At 46.1% G+C, this 19845-nt stretch overlaps 1 protein-coding gene across 1 annotated transcript in view; it reads right to left on the reverse strand.

Annotated features, from left to right (window-relative positions):
- Positions 1-19845, reverse strand: part of LOC306715590 (voltage-gated inwardly rectifying potassium channel KCNH7-like) — a gene marked incomplete at both ends in the record, with an annotated part of 46387 nt that overhangs the window by 610 nt on the left and 25932 nt on the right. Inside the window, 11 exons of the mRNA XM_079186006.1 lie at positions 43-232; positions 2285-2444; positions 3847-4125; positions 4723-4792; positions 5360-5559; positions 7592-7844; positions 9882-10081; positions 10414-10581; positions 10689-10920; positions 14672-15097; positions 18685-18899. Coding sequence (XP_079042132.1) covers positions 43-232; positions 2285-2444; positions 3847-4125; positions 4723-4792; positions 5360-5559; positions 7592-7844; positions 9882-10081; positions 10414-10581; positions 10689-10920; positions 14672-15097; positions 18685-18899 — 2393 coding nt within the window. The remainder of the gene's footprint in view (positions 1-42; positions 233-2284; positions 2445-3846; positions 4126-4722; positions 4793-5359; positions 5560-7591; positions 7845-9881; positions 10082-10413; positions 10582-10688; positions 10921-14671; positions 15098-18684; positions 18900-19845) is intronic.

The raw sequence follows: 19845 nt of genomic DNA on the forward strand, positions 1-19845 counted from the left end.
GGCAGAGCTTGGCGTTGAAGCAGGGCGAAGTGTGTGGTGTACCTGTGGCCGAGGAGGAGCAGGATCGAGGAGGAGCTCCGTCTGGAGGGAGGACACTGGCTGGATCCTGATGGCCGGCCTCTGGTACTCTGGGCTGGAGGTGACGGTGCTGTAGGCGGGGGGACCGGACGTGGTCTGCCTCTGGAGGAGCTGCAGGATGGCCTGGATGTCTGAAGTCATCTGGGACTCCAGTCTGATGGACGGACGAAGAATAAAACATGGAATAAAATCGAGAAATCACCATAGTTCTCTCAGGGAAAAGATGGAAAACGTATCAAAATGTTTTTAATCTGTTGAAATGTTGTATGCAATGTTTTCCCCGTCATTATGGGATGATGTATTTGTGGTCAATACTAATAATAAACACTAGGGGGAGGCTCCACCTTACAAATGCAGATGTTTGTATGGAGTATCCTCCAGAAGAAGAATTCTGATGTTAAACAAATTCACCAGGAACTACATTTTTCAAATGAAAATGTATATCTAAAAAAGTATACGCGTTATATATTGGCCTCTAAAATGTGGTGGAGTAAAAGTCTAAAGTAGTAGGAAGTTGAAATACTTAAGTAAATTACAAGTGCCTCAACATTGTACTTAAGCACAGTACAAGATTAAAAGTCTTCCACCAATGGCGTCTGTGTGTCTTTGGGATTTTAACTTGATGGGTATGCTTGTTGGAGCATGTGACATAAAAAAAAAAGTATCCATCCATCCGATAATGTAATTGTTTATGAGCGCCAAGAGGTAAACGTATGAACTGAAGGTAAGGCTTTGACATTTGCTAGAAATTGTGTGTATGGCAGCAGGTACCACAACAGTGAACACCTGTGTGTGTCATCACCCAATGCAGTAAGTTACATCATCATGGCGGGTCTTTAGACGGTGAATCACCTCTTTTCTCCAAACACATACTATACCAAGACTTTTAATGACATACTATACTAAGACTACAACCATCAGGACTAACTAATACACAGCACAGCCTCCGGGAGCAGTTTTACAAAGTTGCCCACAGAGTTCTTCACAGAGAGCCTTTTCATTTTGCCCTCAAAGTGGAGCAGATCGATGCATTTCTCTTCGAGACCCTTGAGGGAAGTGGTGAAGGAGAACACCATTCCCTCATTGTTCCCCATAATTGCACCAAAACTTAACCATGACATCCGCCATCCCGACCTCACAGGATGACGTCAACAGTCCTTGCAATGCGTCTGCATCTCGTGGCTGCCTGCTATAAATAGACAGCCGCTGCCTGCCTCCCCCTCATCTGTATCAGTGCACCAGCCCAGAATCACCCAAGCTGCTCACATGGGTGTCTGGCCCTAAATGTCTCTGTGCAAGTATTCAGCCAATTACAGGCAGAATCAAGGGGGCTTGGACTGCGAGCTCTGAAAGATGACTTTGTTGAAATGAAGTGAAAAATAAAATGCCTGTAATGGTACACTGAGCCCGAAGGCGTCTTTTGTTCTGCTATCTATATGCCAAGAGAAAAACATCTATTCATTTTCATAAATTTTATCCTGATTATTTGATGTTAAAATTCTAAAAGAGAGCTCCACCGTTTTAAAATCTCATCCTCATGGAGATTTTTAACAAAAAAGGCTGAAATTTTAAAAAACTAGATACACCTAGCCTACATTACCCACATTGCAACTTGTCCACCGATCATCAGTTCAATCAGAGATTCAGGTGTGATATGCTAGTAGTGGCTACTTAGGCCTGGAGCCTCTAGCCTGCAGCAGAGGCGAGCAGGTGAGGTCTGGTTAGCTCACTTCTTTGTCACTTTACATCTGCAGACTCCTTTCATTTTCAAACTACAAAAGTCCTCCGACCGGACAGACGCGGACTCAAGTGACATCACTTGACATTTATCAGGCTCCATTCAGCAAAGGCTTTACAGAACCTTTTTTACATGTGCAGTAGTAAGTACTCCCCAACATCTGGAGACACTTTAAAAAGGTGCAAAACTGGCGTTTCTCTTTAAAAGGTGTGAATACCAAATTGAAATGCCACATGACTTTCCTCATATCCTTTGAAACAATGATATGATGGGATTTAAGATAAAGCCGGAGAAGGGATTATATGAATGAGGCCACGGATCATCAGCTTCTCCATCCTCACAGTTCGAGGGCGTATCAGAAAACATGATCCTTATACGTTATGTGTCCCTGGATGTAAATGAAGCAAAGAGCGTTATGTAGTCTGAGGAGTTGGTTTATACGACCAACATGCTACTTCTTGCCCACACCTGTTGAGGTGCTGCTGCAGCAGGTCCAGCCGGTTCTCCACCTCTCCGTAGGTGAGATCTGTGTCGCTGTCGTCCTCCCCGGCTGGCGTCTCTCGACACCGGGGCGCCTCCTCCGCGCCCTCGACGGGACGCTGACGCACCCACTCTTCTGCATGGAGCTCTGTTCAAACAGACGTGAACGCACGCACGCACACGCACGCACACGCACACGCACACACACACACACACACACACACACACACACACACACACACACACACACACACACACACACACACGGTAAATGATCTGTGTTATTAGAACCGTGCCTCTGGGGAAGCATCTTCTCCTCTTGTGCCTTTGTCATCATTCAGCTTTACTAAGCTCTGATCAGCTTACCGCCTGCTGAATCCTAACATCTCTCCTACAGAGGAAAACGCACATCTGACCCTGGCTGACAATCACACCCTCAGTGTCCCTGTAGCTCACCTGGTAGAGCAGGAGCCCCATGTACTCAGGCTGAGGCCTGCTTTAAGTCCCCTCTCTCCCCCTTTCCTGTCTCTCTACGGCTGTGTCATGTAATAACGAAGAAAAAATATTTGTGGAGATTGTAGCGGTAAATATACAAGTGCAAACTCCCAAATCTACGATGAGTATTCTCTGAGATTATAAAGTCATACATTTGAAAGTCTGTATGTAGTCACTGATGTCCTCAACTCAAATTTGGTGTTGATAGGAATCAATATCACCCTCTGCTTTCGCCTTTTGGCTGCAACAGCTGAATTATGGGATATTAATAACATCAAATCATCCATCTCAGCGTAGAATCACACAGTTGGCAGTTAAAGTAAAGGGAAGTCCTGCAGCAAATGTTATTGTTGTGTTAGTGTGTGCGTGTGCAGGAGCTTTGTTCACGCTGGGTGATTTCACGGCGGTTTAAGCATTTTCAAACGGGTGTGTTTGCTCGACATGTGGCAACAGGCAGACGGTGAGAGAGAGGATTCCTCACACAGCTTGCCGGGGATCTCCATCCCAGATGCAGCTCTTCTGATGCTCCCACTCTCTGCACTGCAGTGGGATCTGCGGGAGGCTTTCATAACTCTCTTTGCTTGTCTTTCATTTTCACAATTAAAACCATATTTATCTCTCACAATTCCTAAACACATTTAAATGGGACCAAGCTGGGCAGATACAACATGATTTTACCAAATGTTTCCTGTGAATCCTTTATTTGGTCATGACCTACGATCAAAAGGGGTGCCCCCCCCCCCCCCGCTGGATATAATCCTCTTACGTTTTAGGTTTCCCCATAATGACACATAATCCCTGTTTGGGATTTTTAATAGGTGTGACATTCCTCCTCTGGGGATTAGGGATTTGGGGCCTTTTTCTAAATTAACCTCTGAGCCAATTACCATTCTGGAGTTAAACTTTAGAGGACAAGCCTGCAGATTTACAGGAAACGTAATTCAAACAAGAAGATGATTTGCATAATAAAGATGGAATTCAAACGGTCTCCTCTGTGATACATTGATTGTTTAAAATCACTTGAGAACTACTGTAGGATGCTTCTCTATCGTCACCTTGATACGTCTGGTTCTGCACGTTGTCTCCGGCCTGCGCGTCTGGAGCGCCGCTCTGCCCGACGCCCACGGTGTGGTCCCTAACCACCGGGTAGCCCAGCACACCAGCACACAAGGGCCTCTGCTCCTCCTCCTCCTCCCTGCCCTCCTCCTCCTCCTCGTCCTCGTCCTCCCCCTCCTCGGCGGACTCCCTCGTCTCCTCGGCTGCCGAGGGGGCGAAGACGTGCCTCCCTTGCTTGGTGTCGCAGTAGGCGACCGCCGGCTCCTTGTTGTGGGAGCCTGCAGGGAGAAATGGTAATCAGGAAGTCTGCCGGGAGAACACCGCCTGCTCTGCTTAGACTTCCTCTGGGGACGTCAGGGCAGCCTCATTATCTCTGACAACAGGTAGCGAGTGTTTTGCTTTGGGGTTGAACTGAGGACAAGCGATGTTAATTGAGCCTTTTACATCATCTAAACTACTCGGGATGTGTCGTGTCACTCCAAATGTGCGTTTACGAGTCAAGTGATCGCAGACCGACATGTACATCTTCACACCTGATGGACGGAGGCTGGTACATTCTCTGTCCTCACTTTTGTGTGTTATATTGGGAGATGGTGATACTGTATTCCTGTTACCATGGCGACAATTCGATTTGCCTGAATCGAAGCCAAACTGCTGAGTGCTGCTGTGTGGAGGCTCCGAGTCCCAGCTCTCCTGGCTGTTAGAAGTCAAATTTAACCGGAGTGGTGTTTATATGCTGCTTAAGTACAGAGGGACTGAGATGTTAGTCAGCTGAAAATATGAGGTTATGAATTAGTGACAGGAACAGTGTGTGGGGTCTCCAATAAAAAATAAAATAAACATGATTACGTAGCCATGTTGTGTCTCAAGCTGACCTGTGGAGGATTTCCTCTTGTAGGACACCCGTCTTCGACCCTCGATGTCGTCCATGGTGGAATCAGTCGTCTGCAAAAGGACAATGACCGATTATGAAGTGGACTCTGCTCTTCTTAAACATTTTAAATGAATTTCACTCAACTAAGGAAAATAAACTACTGCCCGTCTGGTTGGAGCACCATGTATCTTAACCTTCTCTCGTGTCTCTTCTCTTCTTTCCTGTTTTCTGAATAACTAACAGGAGGCCAACACAAAGTGCACTTGCCGCTCTGGTTTGAAAACATAATTGAACAACTGACGAATGTGGGCCCTTGTTCACATCCCGCAGGCCTGACACATCTTCCCATTATACTCGGTTCATCATAATTACAGCCTACATCGTGTCCAAAATGTCCACCCCACCCTAATACTCCATCTCTCCCTCTGTTCTTCCAACAGCAGAGTAAAGAAAAAGGTCTTAATTAGCCCTCAACCATGAAGCACTAAAAGGGAATTAATAAGAAAGGCATCCATCCATTTAAATTGGACATGGCAGAGATATGGTACGTCTATCTACAAGGACGGTACATCGAAGCAGAACTACAAAGATGGATTTGACATAAAAGCCTTCAATCCAGTTAGAGTTGGTCGGATTACCTTTTCATCTCGGAGGTCAAAGGTCAGCTCCAGGTTGGTGAGGAAGTGGTCGGCGAACTCCGGGTACATGTCCAGCACCTCCAGGATCTCCTCCCTCTGGATGGTGTGGAGGTCACAGTAGCTCAGCGCCCGCACGTCCGCACTGGATTTCCCCGGCTTGGTGAAGAGGTGGATCATCTCGCCGAAGATGTCGTTCTTACCTGGAGCGATCAAATAGAGGTAACGGAGTCCTGTTAGCTAATCAAGGACGTCCAGCTTTGTCTATTGTTGGCTTCCTCTAAAGGAACAACACCCTCTGTTGCTGGCAGAACATGTATGCAGAACAGTATGTGAAGACCTATAAAGAGACAGGCCACCTAGCAGAGAAGTGCGAGAATGTTAAAGACGCCAAAGGGTATCAGTCATCTAAAAAAAGGGTTTGCACAAAGTCGGTCCGTCCGCATGGAAGTCACACAGGCCGAACATTCCCGTCTCCGTTTAGTGTGTGGTGACCTATATGGAAGGGCCGCAGGGTTTACCGTGCGGTCTGAAGGCAGGGATTATGGAGGCCCAAAGTGTTCAATATTACAGAAATATATATGAATAATCTAGAAATGTGTATACCATTTTTTTACAATTATTCAACAGAATTTCTATTTTCATGTACTTTTGAGCTCATAAATTCACTTTCATCTCGCGTCACTAATTAGATCATAACCTCATCTCTTTATCTTTTAAAATCTCTCAAGTGGTTAAAGCAGCAACACCAATAGATCAGTTTTATCTCTATAAGATATAGATCTATAAGTTAATATGAATTAATCTTACAGTATCTGTTGAAAAACCTCATTTCATGAAATGATTGCAGCCGTCTGAAGGCAGCAGGACAGGAAAGTCATGGGATCGTATGCCATGAAGTATAAATAACTCAAGGTATAGTACGTCATAAAACATGTCATGGAAATAAACATGCCATTTATAAATCATAGTCTAGAAAGGAATAAAAAAGTCACAGGACAGGATGTCGAAAAGTCTCATAAAAAGGTCATAGTATAGTATGTCATAAAGTTATTGACATACAAATTATATTCAATTAAACTATTGCATCATGAAAATGAAGCAATAACTTTTTTCATATATATTGCTCCAGCATGTTCATGCCTGGTGGACTGTAGCGTAGCACCATATTAAAATATATGTGCCGAGTTGTGTGTAACCTACAAATTCACCATCCATGCTTCTCGCTCATCGTGACCCGAATGTGTCACCGGTTTTCGCCAAATCTTATTGGCTGCATGAAAGCGGTCACTGGAAGAAAATGGAAAGGCTTAGTGGGATCCACCTGCTGGCTGAGGGGAGGAGATCTGATGCGATTACATTCGGAGGCTGTTGATGATGCCATGTGGCTCAGTGGCTCCTGTCATTAAGAACTGCATCACACCACACTGACAAACCAAGTGGACCTCTAACAAACGTCTTCCTCCTGGTTCCTCTATCTGCCCCCTGTCTCCTCTTCTTCCTCCGCCATCGCCTGTCTGGTCTTTCTCCCCCGCCCACTCGTTCAGCTCTCCATCCATCTCTGCTTGAAAGCAATCATGCTCTCTTTTTTCTTTTCTTTCTCATCAGCACCGGCCCTCCGTTATCCTCGTCCCACCACGTGTCCTCCCCCGCTCTTTTCTGTCCCCTCCCTTCATCAGACAGCGAGGCGGCAGCAATCGCAGAGCGCTTTGAAGGAAGTTGTTACAACATACCCAATAGGGATCACAGCTGCCAACCAAGGCAGATCACAGCCCGACGGAGCCATCTTCATTTAGTTGGCCCACCCGCGTCTACACTAGTGGAGGCAAGATAACTGCTCTTCTGTGGGTCCAGTGTTTTTGAGCTCCGTGCTGGCTCAACGACAGAGTTGAGTGAGTTAATTAGACATGTTTCTGTGTACAGGAACGCTGAACGGATGTCACTGAGTTCCTACGTTAACAGCACTGGCACTCCATCCATCCTCAGGCCTGATATGGTCTGAGGATGGATGGAATGCCATCTAGGAACTGAGGTTACTCCACCACCCAGCCTACTGCTGGCTGTCTGATGTCCGGTCGGCGGTCGCTTTAGAGGTGCCGGCTACATAAGCTAACCGTCTCCTGGCTCTAGCTTAAGATCTACCTTACAGACATGCGAGCGGGTATCCATCATCTTTTCCAACACCTGGCAGGAATGCAAATAAGCGTCCAAAGTCAAACTATTCAGTGAACTCACCGAGGATGGCCACTACGACGTCGTCTTTGAGGATTTCGATGGAGCCGCGGGAGACGAAGTAGAGCGCGGTGAGCACGTCTCCGCCGTGGACCAGGGTGTCTCCAGGGGGCGCGTGGGTGGTCTTGAACCTCATGGCCAGGGCCCGGAGGCAGCCCTTGGTGGCTCCTTGAAACACCTTGCAGCCCTGGAGGAGGGTTTGATTGAGGTGGAGGCAGATATCCGCCTGCAGGCACTCTGGGAAACCCTTCAGGACCTGCGTGTGAAACACGGGTCAAAGCGGACACGATTACAGTCAGATCTTTAAAAGCTGTCAGAGCTTTGGCGGGCAGGGATTCCTAATGTGTGCTGAATTTTGGTTCGGGGTTAAGTTGCAGGCCGAATTTTTTTTTCCCCAGAGAAATTTGATACAATTGCCACTTGTGTTCTTTCCTTCTGTTCAAAACCCATCGTAGCCTGCGATGTCTGTTGACTGTTTTACTGAGATGAGAGACAAGACGGAACATTTAGAAAGTGAGAAGCTGCAGATAAATGACAGCACAAAGTGAAAACACAGGGTCAATATTTGTTCTCTTCGATACTTTAGCACGTTTTAGGTTTGGTCCCCCCCCCCCCCCCCCCCTTCCCCCAAGAGTTTCACTGCCTTTATGTCCTCAGATGATGAATCTACTATAGAACTATAACCTGGTACATGCAAGAAGCAACAACATTCAATCTCATCTCAAAAGTCTATTGAAACAATACTATGACCCATGGTCTGCTATATAGTTAAAAAGAAAAAAAATGAAAATAAGCATTAAATGTTGAAACTTGATCATGATTGATCAAGCATCCCTACCCATCCGAGTTAGCCTGGGACACTGGTGAGAATGCACTGAAAGATATTTTGAAAAGTCATTTTAACATTCAATTTTCTATAAATTCAACATTTTTTAAGAGGACCTTCTGATGCATAGGGTTGGGGTTATAGTACATAGACTTAGACTTATAGTACACTTACCCTTTAAAGACAAACATAGTGACAAAACAGCTAATGATCCCCGGACAACGTGAACCGACAGTAAAGGACCACGATTTCAACACCAGAACAGACACAGAGGTGAGGAGAAAGGGGCTTCAAGGACACATAAAGGACAGTTGAAACAACAAAAACACATTTCTTATCCTTGTCATTGACACATAAGATACAATGTGCTAATGACACCAGCGCGGCAAGAAGAAATGTAGCCCGAACCGGTTTTCTGGCTCGGATTTGTTGTTGCTCAGAACAAAAACTGGTCAGTAGATTTGGAAGGGAAAGACTGAACAACATTTGGCAAGCGCAGGTGCCACCGCGGAGCGTGCAGCCAAGCCTCCCACAGTGGGAGGGAAACCTGGCAGCGCCCGGCGAGGCTGTGCCCACTCTCACAGGCGTGATTCACTCTGCCTCTGGTAACAGATGAATATCATAGGGGTTGCGTTTGAATTCACAGATTTCAAAAGGAACCTCGAGGCCGGCCTCGTGCAAGTCCACGATTAAAAGGGAGCGTTTGGACGTTTTGAAGTGGGGTTGTATGAGGTTCTTATCCATCGTCAAGTGTGTAGCCCCACTTCAAAGCATCGGAACTATCCCTTCAATGTGGCCTGCCAGAAACTCAGTGTTATGCGTGTCCCCTGCAGTAACTGGCATGCACAAGAAGATACTGTAAATCCATCTATGATGTGGCATCACAGCAACCGTTTACAGTATGTGTATGTAACAGGTAACGACACTCCGGGAACAACAACATGCATGTTTGGGGAAATAACTAAACAGCATAATAAAACTGCAATGCTATGTTAGAAGTCAAACAACTGAAATCACTCCACTACTAGAATCAAACACAGCTAGCTCTACCACTGAGGATCATTCACATCTACATTAGTTGTGTCAACACATGTACCTCCTGCTCTTACCAGAGTGATGGGGTCATTCCATTTGACATGAGGCAGACATGGAAAAGACAAACTTATATATAAGTACCATGAACAGTAAGTATCATGATGAGAAAAGCCAGAGTTACCGTATGCATGAGCAAGAACTGTGGCTTTCATTTCACTTGCACAGCATAATCATGATGCCGACATTATACTTTGCCAGTGAATTAGCGAGAATTCTTCACGATGTGGTTACAGCATTTTTTCGACAGCATAGTTGAAAGTCACAAATGATTTTGGAAAGAGAAGAAGCAGCGCAGAAGAAAGCAACAACAAACGTAACTATATATTTTAAAAAAAAAGAAAAAAGGACAAGCCACGCCCACTCTGCTCGTACCATATTCATGTCGATGCCGTTGGTGTACGTCCAGGCGTGTTGGAAGTACTCCTCCAGCCTCTGCCTCAGCGGGTTTGGGATCTGGTGGAAGCGGATGAATTCTTTGACCCGGAGCATCTGGAGGTGATACCTGGCTGTACCTGAATACAACCTCTGGATGATGGCGGACACGTTCCCAAAGATGCTGGCGTACATTAGAGCTGGGAGAGAAGTCATACGGGTGACCGTTGAGCCACGGTGGCTGCTTATACACAGTATCCAAACAAAAACGCCCTGTTGCTGCTACCACACGACTTCCTGTGTGTCAGCATTTTGTCAAGGAAACACCTACCTGATGTAAAAGAAGTCATGCACGTGGAGTGCATTAAATCTGTACATTTCAAATACAGCGGATCAATTCCATCAAAATGTCATAAATCACCGCGTTTTTTTCAGTAAAAGGTAGAGTAATAGCTAAATGAAATACTGTGTGAGGGCCTCAGTAATAACAGGATTAAAACACTACATGTACTGTGAGTCAGCTGCCACTCACATCCAATGAGCATGACGCAGATGGAGAAGATCTTCTCAGAGTTGGTGTTGGGGGACACGTTCCCAAAGCCCACGCTGGTCAGACTGCTGAAGGTGAAGTAGAGTGCTGTGACGTACTTGTCTTTGATGGAGGGGCCTGAGGTGGGGTCGCTGTAGTTGTACTTCTTCCCTACAATGAATAAAAATAAGTAAGTTAAGTACAAAACTACTAGCAGAGGTGACCTTTATTTTTACTTTCTTATAACTGTTGGAAAATAGAAGACAGAAGATGATCACCTATCGACACCCCCAGGTTGTCCAGCCAGCCAATCTTATGCTCCAGGTAAGGCTTCTCCACGTTGCCAATGGCGTACCAGATGCAGGCCAACCAATGGGCAATAAGGGCAAAGATGCACATGAGCAGCATGAGGACGGCAGCGCCGTACTCTGAATACCGGTCCAGCTTACGGGCGACTCGTACCAGCCGTAGCAGACGGGCAGTCTTTAGCAGACCGATCAGAGTGGTGGTCTGGGGCAAAAACACAAGCAGGAGAGATATACAGGATTAGTCAAGGTCGTCACTGCCGGGTGTGAAAAGTGAAGAGAATGTAGAAGTGTCTTAATTATTAAACTTGCATTCTCTCTAATGGCCGGCAGGGGGCCACAACTCTCTTATATTATTTATATCAGAAAAGAAGTGGTCATTAAATCAGCAGTTATACGCAGTCAAAATTTGAAAATGTGACCTTTATATCATGCCAACAATACAATTCAGACCAGGATTTTCTAATGTGGGGGAAAGCGGCATCTCAAATACAGGCGCCGACATTTCCCAGCAATCAAAATGAACAAGTTGTTTGTCTTCTGTCGGCGTCGAGGTCAGGGTCGGCTCAGCTTAGAGGTTCAAACGCATGTGTCGTTGAGGAATGCTAAATCTTATTTCACACACACACACACACACACACACACGCTGAACTAGAATGCACAGGGGGGACGGTGGACCTGCTGGTGCACACAGTTCCTTCAAGGTCTCAGCGTCCCTCGCTGTCAACACAACCTCACCGACTAAGACGTGGCTGCCTATGGCTTCGCTGCGAATCACGACGGCCAGTATGGACGTGGCTTTAGCGGAGCAGACCGGCATGCAGAGAGTTTGGTGATTCATTCGTTTGGCCGACGCTGAAGCGCGTCTGAATTACTGCACATGAAAATGGCAAAACGTGCTCCAAAAACCATAAATATCGGCAGCTTGGAACCCCTCAAAGCACACAGCATACACAGACACAGACAGTCTGGCGTGCATACATTACAAATGTACGCACACTGCCTTCTGCTCTGTTTAATTTAGCTCTTTAATCCTCCCGTCTTAAATTTTCTAGACTGACTAAATTAGTACACGGACCAATGGGGGGACACGAGTCTCGATCTATCATTGTCGTGCAATCTGTAAACACAATAAGTGAGAATGCTAATAGGTCCTATGTCGCCTGACAAGTATCCTAATATCCCTGGGGAAATCCTTACCGGCAGCCTCCTGCAGTAGTCGTCTATACGACCTTATTATATGTATTAGGCCTCATGCACAGGTGAGAGTGAACACAACATGGATTATTTAAAAGCCGGAAGGGGGCCAGATTTTTTTTTCCTTCTTTTTTTTTTTTTTTTTTAAAAGATGATTCATGAGGGTAGAGTGCATCTCTGTCATGGTGAGGAAGAGAGCTGTAGCTGCTTCTGATGGCTTCATTAACGAGCCTCCGTCCTCCCAATCTCACCCCTAAATCACCGCCATCACTCACCGCCGTGCATCCGGCCCGCGGGGCCCCCTTTCTCCGACGACTGAGCGAGCAGTGAATGAATCATACATCGGAACAGATGAGCTCTGAATTATCCATCGTCGGTGGGCACGCGCCGCCTCAGGTGTGGTGCTGCCGACTCGGTCCGATGACGCGGCACGCGCCGCGTGATCGGGGATGTTGATTAAAGTCTGGGCTTACAGTAAGTCGGAGGCGTTTGGGGCTAAAGCTGCCGTTAGCGAGCAGCTGTATAAAACACATGCCTCTGGCCATCTGCCACTGTGGCTCCACAGACTGGCCAGGCCACTTTAAAACACAGAGAGTCAACTCCAGTTATGATAACCGTCCCATTCAAATACTGAAGGATTTCCTATATACAATTGCTCGTAAAGTAATACAACAATGTGGTGCCTGGTTAATGGGGGACAGTGATGTTTCACTGCTGCAGTAGAAAACGACACTGATGAGAGCAGCAAGACTGAACCTCCGACTCAAGACCAAAGCAATGCTCTGGGAGAGGCTGTAGAGCTGAGGGGAGCTGCAGACTTTGCGATCGTTCGCTGTGGGTTTATGGTCAAAGTGGTGAAACACACTAGAGCTGCATTTTGTTTATTCATCTCATCTCACAAGGAAACAAGCATGCCGTGTACACTACGAGTAAATACTTTATTAAAACACGTCCGTGTCTATTCTGACCGTTTGCACATCTCCAGCAGGGCTAAAGTGAGATTGAGGGGGCTGCCGGTTACAATGAACCCGCCTCCTCTCTCTCCTCTCGGTTTAGCACAGCCGCTGCTGCAGGTTCTGCAGCACAATGCAGCTGGAGTGCATTTCTGTACAGTCTGCTTTAACCAAAGGCAAAACTAATGCCCACTGGGGGAGGGGAGGGCATTCATTAAACAAAGCTTGAATCATGTGCATGAGAATGTATACAGAAAATCTGCCTTACAGAGCTCTAATTTTTATTTAAGAATTAAATAATAAATAATTATTTATTTAATATTTGTGAGCATAATTAGCTCTGTACAACTTTGTGGAACTGGCTCATTGACAACAAATAACAGCCTGACACTGTGGACTAAAGTTTATGTTTGGGACTACTGAACCAACACATTGACTTATTTTAGAGTAAGATCACTGCTGCTGTAAGACATCTTGTGGAAGAAGTCTTGGTCCTTAATGTGTACCGGCTCTGCTCTGCCTGGGATTAAAAGGAAAATAATATTTTAATTCTGGTCAAGAGCACATTTTCACACTGAACCTCCGTAGTTTGCAATTACCTCAAATTTGGACCCTAAGCACAAGTGAATGGACATAAAAGGCAAATATTGTGATCTTATCACAACAGGACATTGGTATGAAAATGATGGAGGAGCTCAGATGACTCCTGTATGTAAATTTGACACCAGGAGAAGTCTTTCCGTTTGGCAGCCCGCAGAGCTGAAATGCTGCAAGGGCGGAGAACTCTCTCACGGGAGATTTCAACCTGCCATGTTTCTAATGGAATCAGCAAAATAAAGGTAATCTTGTCCAGATCGTCGGAGATGGTTTCCAGGCAACTACGGCGCATGGGATTGTGTCTAAAAATAGTCTCTGCACAAAGAGCTAAAATAACACACCTTAAAGGAGAGAGCTAAAAGTGTACACGGACGTGTTATTTTCAGTTACTGTTGGTAATCGAAGGAGCCAAAAATACAATCTCCTGTCGCACTCCCCGTCCTGTCACTGTGTGCTTTTGACACGAGCTGTAACGGGAACACACATTCTGTCAGCTAGCTGTGTGACGAGGACATACATCGGGCCGCGGCGTCGCTCAGCTGTCCGCTCGGTTTTCTGCACCTGCCACTCACTGCCAGCCTCGAGCCACCGACCCCTCCCCCCCCCCCCCCACAGGAACACACACCTACTGGTAGATAACCAACAGACTGAGGCCGCGGCCTCGCCCCCAAAACACACATCAACCTGGGATGTTTTCTGTGTGGTTTAGGAGCTTTAGCGCAGCAGGTTCTAAATACAAAAGGAAGCTTTCCAGTGTCGTGCTTACGATGAGATTCGCCAACTTACTGCCCTCTCTAAAGCGCTCTCTCTGAGCATTAGATACTGAGCACACACAAGCAAAACAGTTCCTCAAAGGCAGAGCGGTTAGGGAGGCCGAGACCTTTTTGAACTGACTCGGATCGCCCGGGGACCGGCTCCGATGAATAGAGCGCGGAGGGAAGCAGATGTGACAGCCAGGCGTCAGATTGCTTTAGTGGTCCGAACAGCTCGGAAACACAACATGACCGCTGGAGCCGCGGCCTCGCGTCATGATGCACGAGTAGCGAAGAGGGGCTCAGCTTTTGAAAGAGGAAAACGTTTATGCTCTTCTTAAAAAGTGCATGTAGGCAAAGTAAACGGTCGTTTCAGTGCTGAAAAGATTCTGCTTCTGTATCAAACTCAGTTTGGAGAAAGCTCACCGATATAACCCCCCCCCCCCCCCCCCCTCACCTCATCTGATCCTGAGCCGAAGATGAGCAGGTCGAATGGGATGGCGGCCACCATGTCTATGAGGAACCAGCCTTTGAAGTAGTGGATGGCGATCTTGGCCGGGTGGCTGACCACCTCCTCGTTGGCGTTGACGTACGTGGTCCTGAAGTTTATGAGGATGTCCACGATGAACATGATGTCCACGATCAGATCCACCACGTTGAGGGGGGAGCAGGAGTAGCCGCACTCCCGCCTCTTCTGATCCGCGATGTCGTTGAGGAGGAAGGCGGCGGAGTAGGGCGTGCAGATGGCCGTGTAGATGACCAGCAGCAGGATCAGCCAGTCCCACACGGCTTTGAAGGGACTGTAGTGAAGGATGGTCCACTTGTCCATGCGCGGTGTTTGGAGCTTATACTCAGGCAGCACGTCTGCACCCAGAGAGAGAACCTGAGGAGGGGGACGGAGAATTTATCACAAGTGGAGGATTTATTTCACTGGTGTCAGTATGGTCTGATACACATCACTGAAGAACCCCTAAAAAAATGTTTTTCTAATTCTCCACTGTACAGTATTTCTGCATGTAGAGGAGGTTACAGTGAAGAGCAACTGAATAATCTTAAACTTGCCTTGTGGTTCAAGAGAATATGTTAAATTCAGTCAAATGTTAATGCAGTTCAATACAAGCCAGCGCGCATTAGCATTTCTGTGCCGGTTCATTGACATGCGTGCTGGTACGTGGGGTTGCATTATGACATATGACTGAAGATTAGGTCAAGTAAAGGTTGCGTCTGTGGACATGCGAGTAATCTGGCTGCAGGCGTTGAACTTCAGCGCCGGGACTTTACATACGGTACAATCCTAACGCACTGGAGCCTAATCTGCTAACTGAAGGAATACCTGGCATGAGCAGATGACTAGGGGCATGAATTTCCCACCAACCCCCAAAATAAATCATTCATGTGTTAAATGTAGGATGAAAAATATAATAATATAATAATAATAAAATAATAATCTAAAATGTAAAGAATGCATCAAAAACCACATGCTCTCTACAGGAGGCTGCTTCAGAGCCATGCGGGGCTCGGATTTAATTAGTTTCTCCACCGTCATGAAATACAATTTAAACAATTATTTTTTTATGGTCCCCGAATGATGAGTTGGAGCCCTGGCCAGGATTTTATAACCTTAAGAAAATCATGTCGCTATATGAAACGAATGGAAAGAAAACTGATTTAAATGGTAATTGGTATCTTCTATTACTGTCAGTGCTATTTTACACTATTGAATAATTGCATTGAATAAAAAACAAAGAATTGAAGAAAATTGACTGTTGTTGTGGGATTAACATTTATCGTGATCCCTAGTAAATATCAGGGCCGGCATTAAACTCCTAACAGTGTTTTGCATCGAGGATGGCGCTACGATCCACGCCAGCGAGCATGGAGATCATTATCTCTGCTATTACAGTTACCATATATACCTGAATAGCTTTTATACAGCAGTGTCATGGACCATAAGAGTCTCAATGACTTGGAAGTAATAATTGGAGCGGGCAGAAGATGCATCGACTCATCTAAGCGAGTGACTTTCAGGGCACGGCTCTTTCACTGCGGGTGACTGTAGCTGCTAATATAGAGAGCGAGAGCGCACGAGCGAGGTAAAGTACACCAGCTGGAAGGGCCGACAACAAGACAATTACCGCGTTGAGAATGAAAGAAGAGAAGACTCCGTTGCAAACAGTCACTTATTACGTGAACCCTGTTCTCTGCCCCGTTCACCTTCACAACCCCGGTTACTGAGAGGGCCACAGGAGGAGGATGTATAGAATAAAAAAAAAAAGAAAGGCTGAAGCCTTAATAATTGAATGGGTTATCAGAAACTCCTGCCCTCTGTGCGATGTGGAGGGTCAAACGCTTTTACCCTCTCGTATGGGATGACCTTTGAAATCGATCAGAAAGCAAAGGACAGAAACGTCTTCTATTATTCATCAGGCCGCCACTTCACTAAAAGCAGGTGTGCAAAAGGCTCTTTTCGTCACAATTCACAGCTCCATGTGTAGTTGCTGACGACTTCCAAAAAGCGCTGCTTGGATTTCTGTATTCTTGAATTGATTTGCGTTAGAAATGAGAAAGAAAGAGGTATGAATCAACCACACAGAGAAGATATCTATTAGGGAATAACAAAACACCTTATACCAATCGATCTCCATGTTTTAAAGTCCTCACGCAAACACTGTTCTGCCGTCATGCACTTCATGACCAATAGTGATGACACTGGCCTGCTGGGAAGCCTGGGAGGAGCCGGTCGGTTGCTCTGGATTAACGTGTTGCAGCCAATCTGTTTCTAAATAAAAGATCCCATCTTTATTATTTAACCTCCCTACTGTAGCTATGTGCACTTGGCGCAAATGAGCTCTCTCTTGTGGGATAATGCTGTGTGTTTGGCGTGGTTTCAAACAAAATGCAAATGAGCGTTAGCTTTCTTTAGTCTGCGCTGTGCCATTATTTATAGGAGTGGAGTGTTGTTTCATGTTTCCGTCATTAACCTTTAAAGACCCAACTTTTTAACCCCGATATCCTCATTCGAAACCAATCATTCAGCCCAGGTGGATCTTCCACTTCCAGGTTTACGATGAGACATCAATGGAAAGTTGCGGGCATCAAAGACTTGTGTGTGTGTGTGTGTGTGTGTGTGTGTGTGTGTGTGTGTGTGTGTGTGTGTGTGTGTGTGTGTGAGCTGCGTGCACCGAGACGTTCACAGCGTGTGAGCTAGTCTTTCTTAGCTGGCCGGCTTCCTGGGCGAAGCCTCCATCTGCCCGTGGAGGCCAGGGGAGAGCCGGTCTGCTCGGGCGCTTTCAAATGAACTCGCGGGAGTCCGGAGTCGGTTTGAGAGACATCTGCTGTTACTGTGTTCCTCACAGCCGGGCGTCTAGAGAGCGGTTTACTGATCTAAACTGTGGAAAGATGAAGATCCTTCGCGATCCCCACAAGGCTTATTTATCCATTTGTTACTATGATTATTTCATAGGGGCTGTATAATACCAGTACTAATAATATTTTGAGTTACACATTATATTGTTCTCAGGTCCTCTGGTGTGCCACATGTTAGAAAATGCCACTCAAATCAGGCCTGATCTCTCTGCTGCTTAATATCTCTGACTTTAATGCTGAATTCAGAGGTCAGTGTGGCGTTCTGTGGCTCTGGCTCCAGTCTCAGGCCTTCAGCTGAATTTGCCTTTGAGTGCGAACAGCGGTCAACTTCTGTGCCCTCCATGCGTCACACCTTTAATGGGCAAAATGCAAATCTGATACGTAATCGGTGGTTCGGGGCATCCTGGGAATACAGTTCCTTACAGCCGTGGCAGGGAAGGTGAGCGTGAACTCTAACCCCGTCAGTAACTCTAGCAGTGCGACCTGAGCTCTAGACATCGTCTGGCAGGAAACACTACATTTGTAATGTTTTATGGGGATTTTAACATGGAACATAATTTGATGAAGACTGCTTGGCTCGGCAGATGTACTGGTGATGCACACACATCAGCAACGATGGATAGATTCAGTTTCACGCATCAGTCGTATTTTATTTGGTGTTGTTGGCGGTACTTTAGTTTGTCTTCAGATACGTTTGCAGCGATTCCAATCCACTCTCTGCTCTGTCTGTTCTGTGCGCGCTGGAAACTAAATGTAGTGTTCATACACAGCCCTGGCTCTGTAAATTGGAAACAAACAAAGTGACACACAGCTCTATTCCAGCCAATCAACCGTCTCTCTGCAGAATTGCTGACTGCACCTTTGCTGATCTCTCGTATAGGCCCAGAACTTATTGCAAATCTTGTAAAATGGTTTCAGGGTTCATAAAACAGTCTTCTGAAATTCCACCTGTGGCTCCTCATGGCTGACGGCTCAGTCCTTCACAACCCAAAAAAAACATTAACAAGGAAAAACTAAATAGACCAAAATAGCTAAATCAAAATATGGAAAATCAGGATGACTAAATTAGACTGATTGGAAAATTGCGCCCAGTGAGCGTCTTACCTGCGTGACCTTGTCGGTGACGTTGTGCGTGCGGTCTTTGACCTTCGGGGCGATGATGGTTTTCTCAGAGGATGGAGGGGAGGGGCACTTCTTGTCGTTGTTGGCCTCAGAGAAGTTGAGCGTGATGAGGGGGATCTTGTTGATGGTGCTGTACTTGTTGAGGTTGGAGTCGGAGGTGGAGCCCAGCAGGCTGGACTTGATCTGGCTGAGTGGCCCTGAAAGAGAGGGCGACAGAGGGAGGACGTCGTCGGTAAAAGCTGCCACATCGTCGGGCTGTTGTTGATCTAGGCGTTCTGAATCGTGGACGCCAGAGAGCGGTCGAGTTCTCTAGTGATTGTTGTGTCATGGGGGAGGTGAGCATGGGGTGGGCTTTACTTGTGGAGTGAGTTCAACGACAACACAACACGGAGAACACAACAGACGCTGACAGATAAACTCTACACCCTCTGATTGAGCCGTCTAGGTTGAACAGGCCTTTCAAAGTTTCTCATTAAAAGATAATGAAGAACACTGTTGGCCAAAGAGAAGAATGACTCGATGCACAATCAAAGAATGCAACGTCACACAGTTAGTCAAACATCTATTTGATGAGGTGTGTTGAATTAACAAGGGTTGGGTACCGAACTGGCCCAAATGATGCCGGTACGACATTGATTCAGGTTAAATCAATCGGTGCTAAATTTGGGTACCTGAGATAAAAAATGATGGCCGACTTCACATAATTCATAGCCTATGAGGGGTTTTCTGCTATGACTACATTTACAAGCCGGAACTCCATCAATTTATGGAGCCGTGCAAGTCGCTGCATTTTCCCCCAACACGGTGCAGCAAATATTTCACAATAAAAGCCTTGGGTGTACAAATGAAGGGGTTTTGTTCACAGAAACGCTAATTTGAAACGGAACAAGAAGTGTTACGTTAAAAATAAAAAGGTATATATTTTTTCATGTGTAACATTCTACAGATAAAGTTAGTCAAATGTCAATGTGATGATCAACAGATCATTTTAGCATTTTATTTGTGTGAAAACGTGGGAAAAATCAGTCTCTGGACGAGCCGCAGCTGAACCGAACCTCAGCCAAAAGTAATGTACAATACAAAGCTGCTCAGAGCGACACGTCTCACATGTGCTTCATCTGAGACACACACACACACACACAC

This window comes from Pholis gunnellus, assembly GCF_910591455.1.
Source record: "Pholis gunnellus genome assembly, chromosome: 24".
Taxonomy (NCBI): Eukaryota; Metazoa; Chordata; class Actinopteri; order Perciformes; family Pholidae; genus Pholis; species Pholis gunnellus.